Source organism: Xiphophorus couchianus, chromosome 10 (assembly GCF_001444195.1).
Source record: "Xiphophorus couchianus chromosome 10, X_couchianus-1.0, whole genome shotgun sequence".
Taxonomy (NCBI): domain Eukaryota; kingdom Metazoa; phylum Chordata; class Actinopteri; order Cyprinodontiformes; family Poeciliidae; genus Xiphophorus; species Xiphophorus couchianus.
In genome coordinates, this window is record NC_040237.1 from 9,704,236 (window position 1) to 9,721,936 (window position 17,701).

Here is a 17,701-nt window from a genome sequence, read left to right on the forward strand (position 1 = left end):
TTATGTAATGTGGATAAATTTGACAACAGCTGACAGTTCTGACAGTGTCCAATGAAATGAAATTAATATTCCCTTAAAGCATTTTGTCCTCAAATGTCTGAGCACGTGTGTGGTTGTGTTTGCGTCATGTGCTCACCACTGTGCGTCCTGTGAGCAGTGAGTCACACAGAAAGTCACACAGTCTCAGTGATTGTGGCACATGTACAAACATACAGTGGATTTACTATCATCCAGGACCCCACATGGAGGATTTCAAATGTGTCTGAGCCTGAGTTTTCACATTCTGGCTTCACCACCTGTTACAGCTCAGAGCAGAAAACATCATTAAACACTCCTCAGATCTTCTGAGTCATGGAAGCATGTATGTGCGAGAGAAAAGAACCTTGACAGATGTTCATGCAGGGCAGTTGTTTTGACCCATTCAGATTCACAAACACCAGTCACAAGAGCATACATACATACTATGAGAGGACAACAGTAACAGAAAGCAACCTGAAAACTAAATGGCTCCAGGCACACCTCAGTGGTCTGTTGACTTTTCACATTGATTTTGTGGTAAAGCCCAAAGTACAATGTGTGTCTGTTGTATTTATTAAACCTTAGCTTAGGGGACCAGAGGACCAACATCTGCGAGGGTCTGTTATTTAATTAGAAATATCTATTGTTTTCCTATAGTGAGGAAATTCAGGACACTACATAGGGGCATAGTCACACCATCCATGTGCAGGTTCTTTATTTGTATTGATAACCAATACATTAAGTACATGAGACATGGTTTGCTTAGGGGTACAAAATGAAACAATAACCAAATACAGTGGCAAGAAATGAGTGTATGAATTTGCAAAGGGGTGAACTGACCTCGAGTCCTTCTCAAGTGCATGTCTGCTTTTTCTACACGAAAATATGAATACTTGGTGTGAGTCACTGTGGCACTTGCTCAGTGTTTGCAATGCAAAAAACAAGCAAAAAAAAAAAAAAATCTAACCTTATCCAGGGCCAAGGCTGCTGCATAATAAATATAAATGAGCGAAAATGTGAACATTTGAAACCCAGAATCTTAGGTTTAATAATGTGGTGCAAATGACCCAAAATAAACAGGTACAATTGTATTTCATTAAATTAGAATATCATCAAAAACTTAATTTATTTCAGAAATTCAAATGAACAAGTAAACTCAAGTAAACTAAAATCATATAGTATAGAAATGATGACATATAGTATACACACAGACTGGTTTTAATGATTTGCCTCAGGTAACTTTGATGAATGTAGCTTACATTTAATCAATGTAAGCTACATGGAAAAACAAAATGAATTTTCCAAATTAATTTGAATATTAAATAAGAGCAATAAAAAAGGATTACCATAATACAAAAATGTTGCAATCATGGGAAGATTGTTATTTAGAAGAAAAGGGTACATGGAATTTCTAATAAAGTCACATATATGATAATTATTTTGATAATACATTCTGTAGCTCCACTTTTTGAAAGTTTGTTTTCTCGTCAGTGAGGTAAAACCTTAAAAGTCAAATCAGGCAGAAAAATCTCTTTTTAATGTTCACATCTAGCAGAGAGGCAGTTTAAAAGAAACTCTAATTACAGCCCATTAATTCGACTGAGACTGAGGCGCTGAAAAACGTATATTAGTTTGTCCTTTTTTTTCCCATTGCGCATCTGGTTGTCATGTCATTGAAGCTTAGGAAGTATAAGACAACACATAGCTGTGCCAAGATCCGAGACCAAGGACGCTGTGCCTCTGCTGCCTTGAGACCAGCCACACTTTGTGTCAGTGAAGCCCTTCTCTTCAGTGCTGAGTTTGTTATTTCATACTGCCACTATTTTTACAAGACAGAAACCAAGGCTTTTGCTCACTCATGGATGACGCACAATCCACGTGTTCTTTCCATTGCCTTGGGTTGCAGAACTCTTTCGTACGAGTTGCACAACTCTATCTCCTGAACATGATCTTAGCTGGAAATTTTCACTGTTGTAATGAGAATGACACACATTCAGTTCCCTAAAACTATACATTGTGCAGTGAATGAATACTTTATAGTGGAGAGGATCTGCGACAGACTGGCGACCTGTCCAAAGTGTACCCTGTCTCTCGCCCGGAACGTTAGCTGGAGATAGGCACCAGCACCCCTCCCAACCCCATTAGGGACAAGGGTGTTAGAAAATGGATGGATGGATGGATGGATAGTGGAGAGGACACTTTGCTGCATTATTCACCCTCGCCAACCCATCATAAAAGAGCTACCACCCACCCTTCAGATAAATTCCCTCCTGGTGTTTACTGACCTTTGAGTTTAGGAGCTGTTCTTAGTTCTCTGAAGTCTGGGATGAAGGTCTCAGAAATAATATGGTAAAGTTGGCCATTCTTAAGAGTTGATGTGATCATTTATGCTGGATGTGAAAAAAAGGTGTGCTATGTGACATTTTTTATATTTGGATATTTATGTATGAATAGTTAATATGACCTGTAACAATAATAAGAAATGTGGATCTTATTAGCTGTAAACAATAAAACTAAGAAAATACATTTGAACATTTTCTGTAAAATCTAATTTAAAACATTTCTGGGTAAAAATTAATTTTGACAGTCTCACATATATTCCCCCCCAAAATTGCTAAAATTCAATAAAGGCAGATCCCACAGTATATGAATATGAAGCATTTGGAAACTTTGCCCTTTTTATACCTCAGACATCTAGTTTGTTGTGCTTTTGACCCTTAGAGTGAACACCAAGTTGAGATCAAACGAGTCATCTGAGGGCTTCAGAAAAAAACATTGAAGCAATTCGTGAGTCTGGAAAGGGATTTATAAAGGAAAGAATTGGGAATAATTTCAAGTTGGAGGACTTTTCAAGTAGCGTCCAAGCAAGTTCATCCAATCAATATATTTGGGAAATAATAAGGAACATAAACACAGTAGAACCAAAGACCCAGGATTATAATGGCACAATAAATTTTGCCTGCTTTCAGAGGTTGCGTCAGGAATATGTAAGGCTATCTGTGACAGGAAATACACCTGAAGCAGAACGTCCCCCTGCAATATGACAATATGAAATAAAAAGTCCTTGAATGAAGCAAAAGCCTTGGGAAGGATTTTAAACGAGCTATACGAGAAACCTCACCTACTGTAAATTTGTAGACTAATTCCTGACTCTGTTATGTAGGCTGAGCCCAGTATGATAACCCACATATTGACCAGTGAGGCTGTTCCTGTGGGTGTCTCTCAATATCTGATCTAATATGAAGAGGCTGTGGTTATTGGCCAAGGAATGGGCAATCTGACTCACTCTGAATTGCTACTGTCATCTCCCTCGGTCTCCATGTGACAGTAAGACGAGCTGACAGTCATGTGACCCAAAAAAACTCCCTCCATGTGACGCTGTGGAAACCCCAAACCGTTTTCATTGTGTTCATTGAGTTTTATTATCTCAGATCAAATCAGCTTGTCGTTCAACATTATCATCACGGCTGTTTCCAATCAAAGCCGCTGAGGCGTCAGTAACAGTGCAGCTGAGATGGAGGAAGTCGATGACTGGTTTTAATGTTTATTTGGTTGACTTCATCCATTTTTTGGCTTGGTTAGGCAGTCGACAGGTAACAGTGTTCACACCCTCTGTAAAAGTATTCACACCCATTGTACTTTTTTACATTTATCACGGTACAACAATTGTTAGTGTGGTTTATGCAATAGATGTCATTTTATGCAATAGACCAACGCAAAGTAAGGTATAATTATGAAGGAAAATTAAGTAAAATCTAAAAAGTGAGGTGTGTATTTGTATTCAGCTCTCTTTATTCTGCTACCCCTAAACTTAAAGCAATATTCTCCTGTCAGACATCGACTAATTAGTAAATAGAGACAATTTATTCTCAGAATAATCAAAATTTTGTTGTTATAAAACTCCATCTTTAAAATCAGAGTGTAGCTCAACTTTATACCTATGTGCCTGTCTAACTAAACTGACTGGCGGGAAAAGGAGAGTATTAGTCTGAAAATTAGCCAAGAGGCTCCTGGGGGAACTGCAGAGATTCAGAGTTCAGATGGGATAATCTGTAGGCATGAAAACTATTATTATTATTTATGGACTCAATAACTCTGACCTTTAAGGAATACTGGCATGAAGAAATCCAAATACTGGAGAAAAAAAAAATTCAGCTTGCAATTTGCCACAAGCAATGTAGAAGACATAGTAAATATGTGGTAGAACATGTTTTGGTCAGATGGGACCAAAACTGAACATTTTGGCTTTAATACAATATACATATGTAGTAGAAAACTAACTTTACACATCAGGTAGACACACAAATGCCAAAAAAAAGAGACCCAAATGCTGGCAGAATCACAGTGTATGGATAATTATTTTCAGGTGGGACAGAGAATCTGGACTGAGTTGAAGGGAAGATGGATGGAGCTAAGACATGAAAATTCTCAAGAATACTTGTTAGAGGTTGCAAAAAGAGATTTCCCTTCCAGCAGGACAATGACCCTAATAATAATAAAAAAAGAAGGCCGTAAAATATAAGGATATAAATCAGCTTTCGCTGTGGTTACACTGTTTTCTGCAGTTAAAGAAGGATCCTCCTGTATATTGCTTACTCCTTGAAGCAAAGTAAAACAGTAGGTGATTAATTGTGACAGGAATAAATCGATTGGCTTATACAGTACAGGCTGGATACATTACTATAATTTCCTAACAGAAAGAGAAGAGGGGGAGACGATAGAGAGGACCCGTGGAGATTAATATTCCCATCTGCACCCTGCTGACTTGGATCCCTCAGCGTAACATGGTTGATACCTTCATTCTCTTGTTTTCTAATGACTGCTGCTCTTTCTGCGTGTGGAGATTTATCCTGCTGAATGTCAGATTTACTCAGTCAGACATTAATCGCCAACTCTGAGTGCAAATCAAAGCTCTGTAAACCTATTTTTGCACAGATGGAGATCTTCTGCACCCAGAGGAGAAAAAACAATGTCCTCCTTTTCTCTGTCTCGCAGCGGTAGTCGCAACCTGCCCCCATTTCTCGGGTGCGGCACTGGGGCGTGTTCAAATATTTAGCTTTGTGCACCCTGCCAACTTATTTTGCAATGGATGAAAAATTGGTTTGTCTGGGAAAAAGAGCATCCAGCAGCACAGCTTCAGTAAGACAGTAAGGCTCCATGGCTGCACAGTAACCCTTATTTGTCCTACTTACTATTTGAATCATTCCCCTCACCCTCATTCACTCGCACACATCCTCGAGCACAGAAGTCATGATGGGCTTGGCAGCACTGCTGATGTGATTTGGCAGTATTGGGGCATGATTCCTGCTGAATGCCCTGAAATGTTGTTTTCCCTGAGCCACCCCATTCCCACTCTGTGTCCTCTCCCCGCAGTCAACACCCCACTACCACCATCTCACCAAGCATGTTCATTTAAGTGTTTACGATAGAAATACTTGCAAAGAAATGTGGAGGCCAAACCGCCCACAATTTCATTTATAAATACCGAAATTTACTTTAAAGAAATAGAAGCAAATGGATTTAAAGATACTTCAGGCTCATGAGGATCAGAGTGAATTTGTCCTGGCTATGGAACAGCGGACCAGATTTTTGCCCTTGTGGAGTTGCTGAAGAGGTTATGGGAGTCCACTTATGTCGTCCATGTTTATAGGGGCAGAGGGTATTGGATTAGACCTGATCTTCCACCACATTAAAAGTAGATAAAAATGTATCCCGGTGCGCCTCTCTTTGGAAGTTTTCCAGACACGGATGCTGGGAGGCGCTGCCGTCGATCCAGGACATGCCCAGAAGTGGCCGCACTGTAAATCTTTTCTGGGCTTGGTACGCCTCGGGATCCCTAGAATGAGCCAGCGAGTTTTGCTGGGGAGAGGGATGATGCCTGGGTTTCCCTCCTGGATCTGTTAACCTGGTCCTGGATAAGAGGAAGACAATGATTGGCTGGCTGGATGGATTGAGGTCCCTGTGACATGGGATGTTCCTCTTTCAACTATAACTTATTTTAGATCTGTTCCTCACAGAGCAAACTGATTTAAAAACAACTGCTCTAATAAAATGATTAAAAACACAAAAGAACTATCATTTTTAAACACCAGCATGTGATTTTTATCAGAGGCCATAATAGGATGGTAGCTGAGTCAGCTCTGCGTCTGCTGTTTTTTATGTTGTTGTGATCCTCCACCAGTGTTTGTCAATGTTTTCAAAACTACATGAGACGAAAATGTTTGAGGGGAATAGCTAAATATAATCATCATAAATCATAAATGAAGGTATAGTGTTTTGAGTTATATTCATGCAGATGCATCAAAGCAAAATCATAATAAAACGCCTCTAATTTGATTCAAAATCTAAAAATCATCTATGAATGACAGTTTCTTTGAAAGCTTCAGTCTTGTGAAAAGTTGCCGTAGTAATATGCATGGATACTTATTGAATGGATTTTGCCATTTGACAATTTGGAGTAATTTATTTTAACACAACCTGGAACCCTTAACCCACACAATATTCATTTCTAATTCTAATTTCTAAACAATATATTTTTTTTGCTTGCTTGTTATTTCATTTTCCCTCTAATCACGTAAAGCATTTTGAATTACCTTGTTGCTGAAAATGTGCTCTAGAAATAATATTACCTTGCCTTAATTGAAACCCAATAACTGCTGATAGAAATATATGCTCTAAATGTTTTATCAACGTAACAAGGTTTAAGTCTTGGTAAATGAAAAAATGACATACTGACCTGTTTATATATCTTAGACTTCTGAAGCTGCAAGTAAATCTTGTCACAACCTGTGTGTTATACCTCCAGGAATGCTGAGCAGCAATGGCTTCACGGGCTCATCCCAGAACTACAGTACCCTGCTGCTAGAGGAGGAGACTGGGCGTCTCTATGTGGGAGGCAGAGGAGCTTTATATGCGCTGAACACCTCCAACATCTCCACATCTGCAAACCTCACTGTAAGTGTGTACTGCAAGCCAAAATAAAGCCCACTTATTTCCTTTGTTTGAAAAAAAATAGCAAAACTAATTTAATGAGAGAAGAAAAAAACAACTAATAATAGCCTTAAGCAAACAGTCTGAGTAAATCCTGTTGTGTTTCTCCGGATTTTATGCTCATTGGCTAAAATGCACCAAGACTTTATTTAAGGCTTTACTGGATTTAGAACTTAGTGAAGCAGTCAGAAAATAATGTCTATTGTGCTTTTCTTCCTGTTTATCTGACACATTCACACCCTTGTTTTCCATTATTTATTTCTGTGACGTTTCTGTCTGTCTATAGAGCCTAATAATCAATTCCCATGCCTTTTATTTACTGGTTTAACAGAATCATCCTTATTACACCCCATTGTTTCCAGATTGATTGGAATGCCAGCCCCGAACAGAAGAAGCAGTGTTTAAATAAAGGCAGAAACAATCAGGTACATGCTTACATCGATACATACACTCCTTTCATTTTCTTTCCAAAGAGGTCTGTTTGTTCATATGGTTTTTATGTTTTAGACACCAACTGCTTTGTAGTTTTCTTTCTCTAAAATCTGCATGCACTTAGCAGCAGCCTGGCCTTTTACTATTAACTTATGTCAGCGTTATTTTCTGCTAAAAACCCTGATAAAGTGGTCTGTGTATTGGAAAGCATGAATAACCAGTTATTCTCTGTTCTCTGCAGACAGAATGTTACAACCACATCCGCTTCCTGCAGCGATTCAATGAAACTCACCTGTATGTCTGTGGAACAAATGCCTTCAGACCTCTCTGTGCTTACATAGTAAGACTTACTGCACTTTAACTGCAGTGTTCAATGCTGTGCAAGTTTTAAACTACCATTTATTTCTTTGTAGTTTGCTTCCAATCAGTCTACAGTATACTGAGAATCAAATGACCTGGATCAATATTAATGTATTCCCAAAAATGTTTAAATCTAGGAAAAGTTTTTCAATGTTTTCCTTGCACTTAATTTTCCATTAATATTCTTGCATGTGGCGTTCTGCTAAAAACCAGCTTCATTAGACGTCACCTTTAGTTACCTTTAGCTCTGTATGACAACATTTTGTGGAAAATATTATTTTTTTTATCTTTATAATATTTTGATATTCTGAGAAATTGAATTTTTGGTTTTTGTTAGCTATAAACTCATATCAAAATCTACTCAAATAAATGCTCAAAATAAATCACCGAATGTACATGAGTTTCTATTTCTGAAATGAATTACTGAAGTAATTGCTATTCTGATTTATTGCTATTCTATGTGTACGGAGATGTACACATAGTTCTTCAGACCTAAATGACTAGTATCTGAAATATATTTCAGAAATCAGAAAAAAAAAAAGATTTAGCAGACCAGAATTTTTATCTGCCATCTGTTGAACAAACAAAAATGTTTTTCTGGACCCCAAACTGAAAGAAAGTCTAAAGGATTACTGGAACATGTGACTCTTTGGAAGCAAAAGAAAAGTTTAGATTTGAGTTTAAAAGAGAAAATATATATATATTTTTTGTCTCATCTCTTTTACAGGATACAGAAAGGTTTAACTTCTCATCTGGTTTTGAGGAGGGAAGAGACAGATGTCCATATGACCCAGCAAAGGGATTCACTGGCCTCCTTATTGGTACGTCTCTGCAGCTTGCAATCAGATGTGGGATGGGATTCAAAGCAGCTAGGAGAAATCCTGATAAGTAGAGAGACTATTTTAATGTTTATCATTGCTAATATACATTAGTTGCTTTATTGTGGGCAACAAGTAAGGCTGTCCACTATTTTCACTTGCATATCATTAATATTTATTATCTTCCTACAAATAATTTTTTTGATGGGTCACTCAGATGGTGAGATGTTCACAGCCTCCCAGTATGAGTTTCGGAGCTCACCAGACATCCGCAGGAATTTCCCCTTCCCCACTCTCAGGACAGAGGAGGCTCCAACCCGCTGGCTTCTGGGTGAATATACAATAATCCATAAATATGCAACATGTTATTTTTGTATGCTGAATATCTGTGGTAAGATAATAATTTCTATTAAGTCCCTTTCAAAAATAATCACACTCCTTGAATTTATGCATCATAATTAAGTAAATTGCCAATAATATACTTTTTAAAAATATATTTATATATATATTTTGTATATTTACACCCCATTACCCTGAAAACCTTAAATAAAATATGGGGTAGTGGCAGCATCATGCAGTGAGGCAAACCTGAAAAAAAATAGTGGCTGCAAATAACTGAGCATAAGTGGATGGTTCACTATCCAGCAGCACAGTCGCCTTAGACATTCAACCAGAGCTACAATGGAAATTTAGATCAAAGTATATTCATGTGTTAGAACGGCCTAGTCAAACTTCAGAACTAAATCAAACTGAAATTCTGTGGCAAGACTTGAAAATAGATGTTCACTAACACTTTCCATCTAACCTGACTGAGATTGAGCTGTTCTGTAACGAACAATGGAGAGATATTTCAGTCAATATATGTGCAGAACTGGCAATCCAAACGACTAAGCAAAAACTGGTTTTTACAAAGTATTGACTTACGGGGGGTAATTATTAATGCACAACAAACATATCAGGGTTTTGTGTATGAAAAGACATCCATATATTTTCTTCCAGTTTACAAAACTACATTAACAAAAAAACTAAAACAAATGTGGTTGCCATGTAAAAAAAAAAAAGAGTGTGAATACTTTTGCAAAGTACAGTACTTCATTCATTCAGTGTTAACCAGAATACTTGACTTGAAAACAATATACCTAAAAGATGAACTGCAGCTGAAATGTTCTTGTTGTGATTCAATCATATCTAAAGCGCTCCGTCTTCAGTTTCCAAGGAGACCCTTTCTGGCTGCTAATAGGTTTGTGTTTGGACATGTGGATCTGTGTGTACAGAGGCAGACTTCGTGGGCTCTGTGCTGCTGAAGGAGAGCATCAACAGCTCCATAGGCGACGATGACAAGATCTACTTCTTCTTCACGGAGAGAAGCCAGGAGCAGATCGCTTATCCCAGTCAGACCAAGGTGTCTCGGGTCGCTCGAGTCTGCAAGGTCAGAGAGCACACCGGGCAAAGCTTGAGTGAAAATGTTAATGTTAATGTTATTAATGCTCTCCCTAGAAAACATTATTTACTAGTAGGGCCACAGGGAGACATAAAGGAAGAGGAAAAACACCAGCCATCAAAGAGCAAAAATCACAGGATTATTTCCCCAGTTACACCAGTGACTCAGGGTGAAATGAGCTTCCACTCTTTGCTGACAGTCAAGTCCTCACTGAATAAAGTAGCAGTTGGACGTCTCTAATTGCCGCAGCTCTCTTTGTGCTGCTGTTTCTAGGCCACCCACGAGCCTACAAACTTGTACCTTCAAAAGCAAACCCTTTCCTTTTTCCCCCCCAAAATCCCTGTCTCTACATGTCCTCCTCTCACTTCATTTGACTTGTGCTCAGCAGTGGGACATCATAACACCACATTTTTCTTGGGGTTTTTTTTCGCTCTGCATGCTGGTGTGAGTGTAGTTAGAGTGTTTTTATGTTAAAATTCATGCTTCGTTGATCAAAGAAGTGACTTAGAGACTCAGCTGGTGATGGAGCTTGATTTCTTTTTGTTAAAACCTGTAGAAAGGACAATTTGCAACAGAACTGAACAGGAAAAATAGCGACTTTGGAGCGTCAAATTATAGTAAAAGACACAAATCATTCAGAGCAGGAGAGTATTCAAAAGATTTTTGTATCAGTACCAAACTGAACCCAGTTGGGGGAGAACTAGAAAACTTAGAATATGTTAATTTATTTCCTTTGGTTTCTTGTCAAGTGTAAAAGTTGCAATTATGAACTTTGCAGCTACTGCAAGACAGATAGGTTCTGAGTTTTACAGTGATTCATGCCCCATGGACAGATAGCCTACCATCTTTCAACTCTTTGTACTTTGCTCATTTTGTTAATCAGTTAACAGAAAAAAAGATAACCTGAGCAAACATAAAGTTATCAAAGGATTTAATTTATTAAATACATATAGGACTGGGAGGAGGTGGAAGAGCTTGATTTTTCAGCAGTTTATCGGTCACATACCACACTGACACGAAATAGTTACAGTTTTAACAAGTGTGTAAAAAACACACACACATATAAATGTTACATAATATAGTTGTAAGGCTAAACATCTCTCAACTGGTCTCCTTTCTCCCGATGATGTTATTCTGAAAGCCTTTGGCTTCGTTCGGGTGCAGTTTTGCAAAGTCTTGCTCAGAGAGGCGGAGACAGCCCCTCCAAGCAATCCAAACTTGCAAAACACAAGCTTTATCTTTAGGGTAAAACTGATTACACAACCGCTGGCATATTTTTAAAGTTTTTTTTTTATTTGCATTTTTTTTACAGGATTTCTAAAAAAAATTTAAATATTTATTTAGCGGTCAGTTCTGGGTCCAAAAGGAGTCTTTTTTCATAATAAGGCCTTTGCATCTCACTTCATCAGAGCTGCGTAGTTGTCAGAACAGTCGAGAAAGTAATAACTCAGTCTGAAGTAGGCCACAGCAGCACATGCAGATGTCGAGCCAGTCCCCAGTCAGGCAACACGCTGGTTGCAGGAAGACCTACAGATAGAGGAGACAGACATTTGCCTCTGGCCTGTAACCACTGAGGAGTTGTTTTTCTGAGTCTAACCAGTGTTCCTTATTGTCATCGAGTTCCTTACCAGTCATTGCCTGTTTTCACAAAAAATTGGAGTGCAATACATAAATTTTGGGTTCATACACTGATCCAAAAGCAGAAATCGCTGCCATAACAAAGTCATCATGATGCCCTGATCATTTGGATGTTCCACATATATTCAGAAGCAGCTAAAAATCTTTTTTTCAGTGTCTTTTCTGTTCAGTGCAGAGCACATCATCTTTCCCACAGGCATATATTACATTGCTCTGCTGCAATTTTTGACTATTCCTCCCTTCTTGTGCTTTGATTGACAGAAATTGTAATCTGCCAGTACATCCCTTAAGCTCCGTACACAACAATAACCTCGAATCATCTTTGGATAAAATGCTTATTTTCTCATGATTATCCAGGACCACGCTTTGTTAGGAACTCATGTGACATTTTATTTTGTGAAAAACTGTCTTCATCTTTTCCCTTTTTTATTACAAAGAAACATTATTAGCGTTGATGGAAGCGTCTTAATATGTAAGGTGTGTGTGTGTGTGTCGTATGTTGATTTTCAACACTTTGCCATTTGGTGTGGGAGGATGAGGCAGGCAGTGCGGACTGATGTATGACAGACATCCCCCAACAACTCAAATACGGAAAGATGAGGCTGAAATCTCCAGACACACAAAAAATAAGTGTCTATCTCTTTATTTACCTCTGAACAAACAGCACTAAAGGACAATTTTGCTGCAGTACCCTTTAACACTATGGATGAAATGTAATTAGGGAAAATGCAGCTGTTTCAGTCTGATCTACAAGATGTATATATCTCCCATAGTGTGCATAGGTGCATCTCAATAAATATGAAAATCATTCAAAATTAGTTAATTTTAGTGAAAATGAGACCCACTCATTATCTACATTAACTGCACATACGATAGATTTATAAATTTCAATAGTATATGTCTGGTGATTTTGATAATTATGGCTAACAGACATAATTATCTGTTATAATCTAATAACAGATTCAATGTTTATTGATGTTAGATTCAATAATCCATTGAATCTGTGAAGGCATGAAGTAGTCTAACATTTCTTGCCAGACTACGGCTCTAGCCAGTCTGCCATTGATAAAACACATCGGACTAACACCAGCAGATGACATGATGTCTCAAATCATCACTGACTGTTAAAGCATATTAGATTCTGTTTGCCACAATTTCTTTCTCTCTAAGCTCTGGGAATTTTTTTTCCCTGGTAGAATGCAAAATCGTCTTTCATCTGAAAAGTTATTTTTGGACCATGGAGCAGTAGTTCTGGTCATTCAATCCTCGGCCTGGTTAAGATGCTTTTGATGAAGTCTCTGGGTCAGAAGTGGCTTAAACCAAGGAATATAATCGTTATGGTCCATGTCTAGGATATGTCTACATATGGAGATTCTTGAAACTCTGAATCTAGGCACAGGCTGTGCCATGTGAATCTCCCCCAAATTCTTGTCTTGAATGGGTTTTGTTTCACCACCCTCTCAAGGCTACAGTTATGCGTCTATTTCTCTACCACATTTTTTCCTTCCCCTCAGGTTTCTGTTAATAGACTTGGATTTAGCCCTCTGAACAACCAGCTTCTCTTGCTATAGCGTTTGTCGGGTACCTGCCTTGCGGAGGGTGTAATGAACCATATGGAGGACAACTGTCAAGTCAGCAGTCTTCCGCTTCCAGGGCTTCTGGTTGTAATGGATCTCAAATGCAGAGACGACGTAGACGGGATCGTGGTGCTATAAAGATTTAATAACAGATTTAGAAACCAGGCTGAATGCAACAGGAGACTGGGGCAACAGATGATCTCATGCTGATTGATAAAACTCAGAGCTATTTCTGCTGGGGAGGCTGATGATTACTGAAGTATAACACAAGTGAGAGACAGCTGCAGGAGTACAGATACTCCTGCAGCTGATGCTCTGAGAAGAAGGTACTAGCAAAACAAGAGTAGACACTAAAAATAACCGGAAATGTAGAACAAGGGAAAATACTAACATACATAAGTCCACAAATAGAGGAAAACCCTAAACTAAAGTAATACAGATCCACAACAAACAGATTGTGAATACCGCATGAGTGTAAAGGTAACATGCCTATTTTTTTAAAATGAATATTTTAAAAATTTGTCTCATGTAATGTTTTCTGAGAATCACATTTTGTAAACTGTAAACTAGTATCAAATAAAACAGAAAAAAGCTCAAAATGTATAATTCTGTCTATAAAGAATCCACATATTTGAGTTTAACTTCTTAATTAAATATTCTGCTTGAGCTTAATCTGAAGTGGGGTTTGTGTAGTTACTGTACAGTCAAAAATATATCCACTCAATCTATGTGTCCATTGCTTCCTCTGCCTGCAGAATGACTGGGGTGGCCAGAGGACTCTGCAGCGGAAGTGGACCACCTTCCTTAAGGCCAGAATGGTGTGTTCAGTCCCAGAGTATGAGCTTCACCTCAATATCCTGCGTGATGTGTTTGTCCTGCAGGGGAGAGACGTGCAAAGCAGCATCTTTTATGGCGTTTTTGGCTTGGAATGGTAAGAGTATATATATATATATATATATATATATATATATATATATATATATATATATATATATATATATATATATATATATATATGTGTGTGTGTGTGTGTAAGTTCAAATAATAGAAAGTGAGACAGTCCTACTGTTTGAATAAAGAAGGAACTGGAATAGTTTATTTTGTCTGTTGGGAAATGTTTCACTTGTCAAATCAATAAGAGCTGAATATAAAAAGGTACCACATACATTAATATGATATAATTAGTTTCCAAATTAGTTTTGGATAAAAGCAATAAATGGTGCAAATTAAAAAAAAAAAAAAAGGAGTTATGAACTGAAAAACAGCCCAAAATTATTTACAATGAAATGGCTGTGGAAATTCTTTATTTCTACTCTTTCTTACTTTTCCTTCTTCCTACAATGTACATCAGCTCAAGCATGGAAGAATGACTAAGCCCCTGAGCCATACTGGTCACCAGTTGTGAGGCTTGAAGACTCAGGTTTCACTTGGTTCTCATTTTTCTCAGGTGAATGCTTTGATGACTGACGTGGGGACACAATGGATTTAAGAATCTGACGCACACCCTTTATTTCCCTCTCTTACCCCCTCAGTTTACTAATCTCACCTTTAGGGCACCAGAGTAGGAGCCACCTGGTTTGTGATTACCAGTTTCTGATCTTGTCTTTTCACAGGTTTGGGACAAAAAAACAGATCAGTTCTGCTTATGACTCAGAGGGAGGGAGTTATTTTAGTTTTGCAAATTTGGTGAAGAGAACCAATGGTTATTCTTGGTGTGGATGATGGGACTAGATACTGATAACAAACTGGGAAACCTGCATCTCCTGTCTATTTTCTTAAAAGATTAGGCCTTTCATCCTGGCTGCAAGTTTCTGGATAAATTCCTACTTCCTACTGATCTTTGACTTGTCACTGATGATCTGTACTCTGTCTGAAAATGGATCTCGGCGGCAGCTTCTTCTTAGATCTGTCTGCATCATCAATCCTAACGGGTGTCTTCTGGACATGTCTTTGGGGTGTTGGATTATATTTCAGGAAGAATATCAAAGCATCCGCCATCTGCCAATACACTTTCTCAGATGTGCGCAGAGTGTTTGAAGGACCATACATGGAGGTGCAGGATTCGAAGTGGAGGGAATATACAGGAAAGGTTCCGGAGCCAAGACCTGGTTCAGTAAGTTTCATCTCTTACTTCTCTGAACTCTGAAAGATTTTATCAACCTTTAATAGGTAAAACAATTGGATTATGTTTTTCCCTACAGTGTATAACAGACGTACACAGGTCCCAGGGCATAAACTCCTCTCGAGACCTCCCAGACAGCGTGCTCACATTTGCCAGGAGGCACCCGCTGATGGCTAAGCAGGTTCACCCAGTAGACCTGCGGCCACTTATGTTCAAGAGGAGCGTCAACTACGTCAAGATCGCCGTGCACAAGGAGCCGGCGCTGGATGAAAACCTTTACACTGTCTTGTTTCTGGGAACAGGTGAAGTTCAGTCAACTCCCAACAGTGACTGTTTCTAATCTTCATCATCTTAGTGTAATACGTGTGTGTCTTGTCTTGTAGATGATGGGTGGTTGCACAGAGCTGTGGAAGTCGATGGAGAGATGCATATCATAGAGGAGCTGCAGATATTTGCCAAACCACAGCCAATAGAGAGCATGGTGATATCTGCAGTACAGGTACTTACAGATTCAGTGCCATGAGTCATCCCTCTTGTTTTTCTCTCAAGTTGTCAAAATTTATTTTGGCATTTAAAAGCAATTATGATCTGCTGTTGCATAAGGCTTTCTGAGGATCTTTTTAAAGATCTTCTAGCTGTGCATTGCACTGTTGTCATTGTATAGGCACAACAGCTGTCAAGTCAAGCCAAAGTTGAAGCAATTTAGTTCATCAACTGTTTTTTTTTTTTTGGTTTGACAGAGAAGCATCTACATCAGCTCCCACTCTGGCGTGATCCAGGTACCAATGTCCACCTGTACGAGATACACTTCCTGTTATGACTGCGTATTTGCCAGAGACCCATTCTGCGGCTGGGATGGGAGAGTGTGTGTGGAAATATCGTCACGTTCACAGAGGTGAGGCAAGCACCTACAGATGCGCAGCGTTTTTTCATAGAGGTGGATACAGAAAACAGAGATCACACTCATGAAAAAAAAAACAGATTATAAATCTACCGCCTTTATTTTCTATACACCATTTACATTTCCACCAACTCTTTTTAGTTTTCAATATAAACTGAAAAAGCATCAATATATGGTTAAATCATATTCATTGAGCTTATTAACAGATTTCCAACATTTACAGTGCTTTGGTCTGGATGTCACCGTATGTCCTCCCTCTGTCCCAACAGCAATATCAAAGCATGATTAATCATTTATACAGCCTCTTCTCGTCCAAAGCAGTTTCTGTGAAAACAGGTCTAAGACACTGTGGCTGGCCTGGATTATGTTTTTTATCACTTCTGTGAAACTCAGCAGGAGCTTCAGCAGAAAAAGGTTTTGACAGTTTGGATGGATTATGAGCCTGAATGCAGTAGGCGGAGCATGTAATTAGGAATAATATATAATTAGTTTTAGAAATTCAAAACTTGAACAGTAATTAGTTCAAATATGTTTGATGTTGTATATCACTTGTTTATTTTTGGGTTTTTTTTACATTTATGTTTCAAAATAATATTTCCACGTGGGCCTTAGTATAGGGAGCTTGTTGAAGGCAGACACGGCCATTTGTCACCCTATGTTTATGGGGATCTCTGTAAGTGTAACCTCAGTTGTTTTGATGTTACATTATTAAATACCTGTGGATCAGCCACATATACCTTCCTTCCATCATCAATAGCCACTTATCCATGCAGAGGTGTGAGGGGTGAGTGCTATGTGGGGGCTGGTGCCTACCTCCAACAACCATTAGACGAAGACAAGCAAACATGCAGATGCACAATTTAGAGCAGGGCAATTTGGAGGAACCAATTAACCCAACAGCCAGATTTTTCGACTGTGAGAAGTATCCAGAGTATCCAGAGAGAACCCATGCATGCAGGGGGAGAACGTGTAAACCGCTATTCCACCGTGCAGCCAGCCATAAACCAGCAGAATCACAAAGTGTAAAGCCGTCTAAAACAAACACATACAGTGTGCTCAGTCCTCCATTTGGGACTGTCTCTCCTCGTTCACTCTGCATCAGTGAGCAGCAGACATCTTAATCTCTATTACTGCAGCAAACACTTCTGCCACTTCTGTGAATTTGTTATACTCATGATGGCTGCTGGGGGAAAAATGCAACACAAAGAGCAGAATAATAATGAAACATCTCACAAATCATAATGTACACATCTGATATATAAAACCAATCTTTGACTAAGAGTATGGAACAGCCTGTTCTTTGGTGTTGGAGAGCAGATATAGTGCTGGAAGAGATTTTCTCACCCACTATTCATTAAAGCAAGTAAAGCGTCCAAGTGCGGAGGCTCCCTCTGCCAGTACGTA

The 17,701-nt window shown here is 38.7% G+C and overlaps 1 protein-coding gene and 1 long non-coding RNA gene across 2 annotated transcripts in view; one reads left to right on the forward strand and one right to left on the reverse strand.

Annotated features, from left to right (window-relative positions):
• The window catches only part of sema4gb (sema domain, immunoglobulin domain (Ig), transmembrane domain (TM) and short cytoplasmic domain, (semaphorin) 4Gb), a 39,867-nt gene that overhangs the window by 13,487 nt on the left and 8,679 nt on the right, over positions 1–17,701 (forward strand). The window contains exons 3-13 of the mRNA XM_028029826.1: positions 6,824–6,972; positions 7,371–7,433; positions 7,682–7,780; positions 8,528–8,621; positions 8,836–8,949; positions 9,893–10,047; positions 14,030–14,205; positions 15,249–15,387; positions 15,476–15,698; positions 15,780–15,895; positions 16,137–16,291. Coding sequence (XP_027885627.1) covers positions 6,824–6,972; positions 7,371–7,433; positions 7,682–7,780; positions 8,528–8,621; positions 8,836–8,949; positions 9,893–10,047; positions 14,030–14,205; positions 15,249–15,387; positions 15,476–15,698; positions 15,780–15,895; positions 16,137–16,291 — 1,483 coding nt within the window. The remainder of the gene's footprint in view (positions 1–6,823; positions 6,973–7,370; positions 7,434–7,681; positions 7,781–8,527; positions 8,622–8,835; positions 8,950–9,892; positions 10,048–14,029; positions 14,206–15,248; positions 15,388–15,475; positions 15,699–15,779; positions 15,896–16,136; positions 16,292–17,701) is intronic.
• On the reverse strand, positions 719–6,861 carry LOC114152108 (uncharacterized). Its single transcript, XR_003597069.1, has 2 exons — positions 6,755–6,861; positions 719–5,929 (listed from the first exon to the last, which is right to left on the reverse strand). It is a non-coding gene; the product is annotated as an uncharacterized LOC114152108 (long non-coding RNA).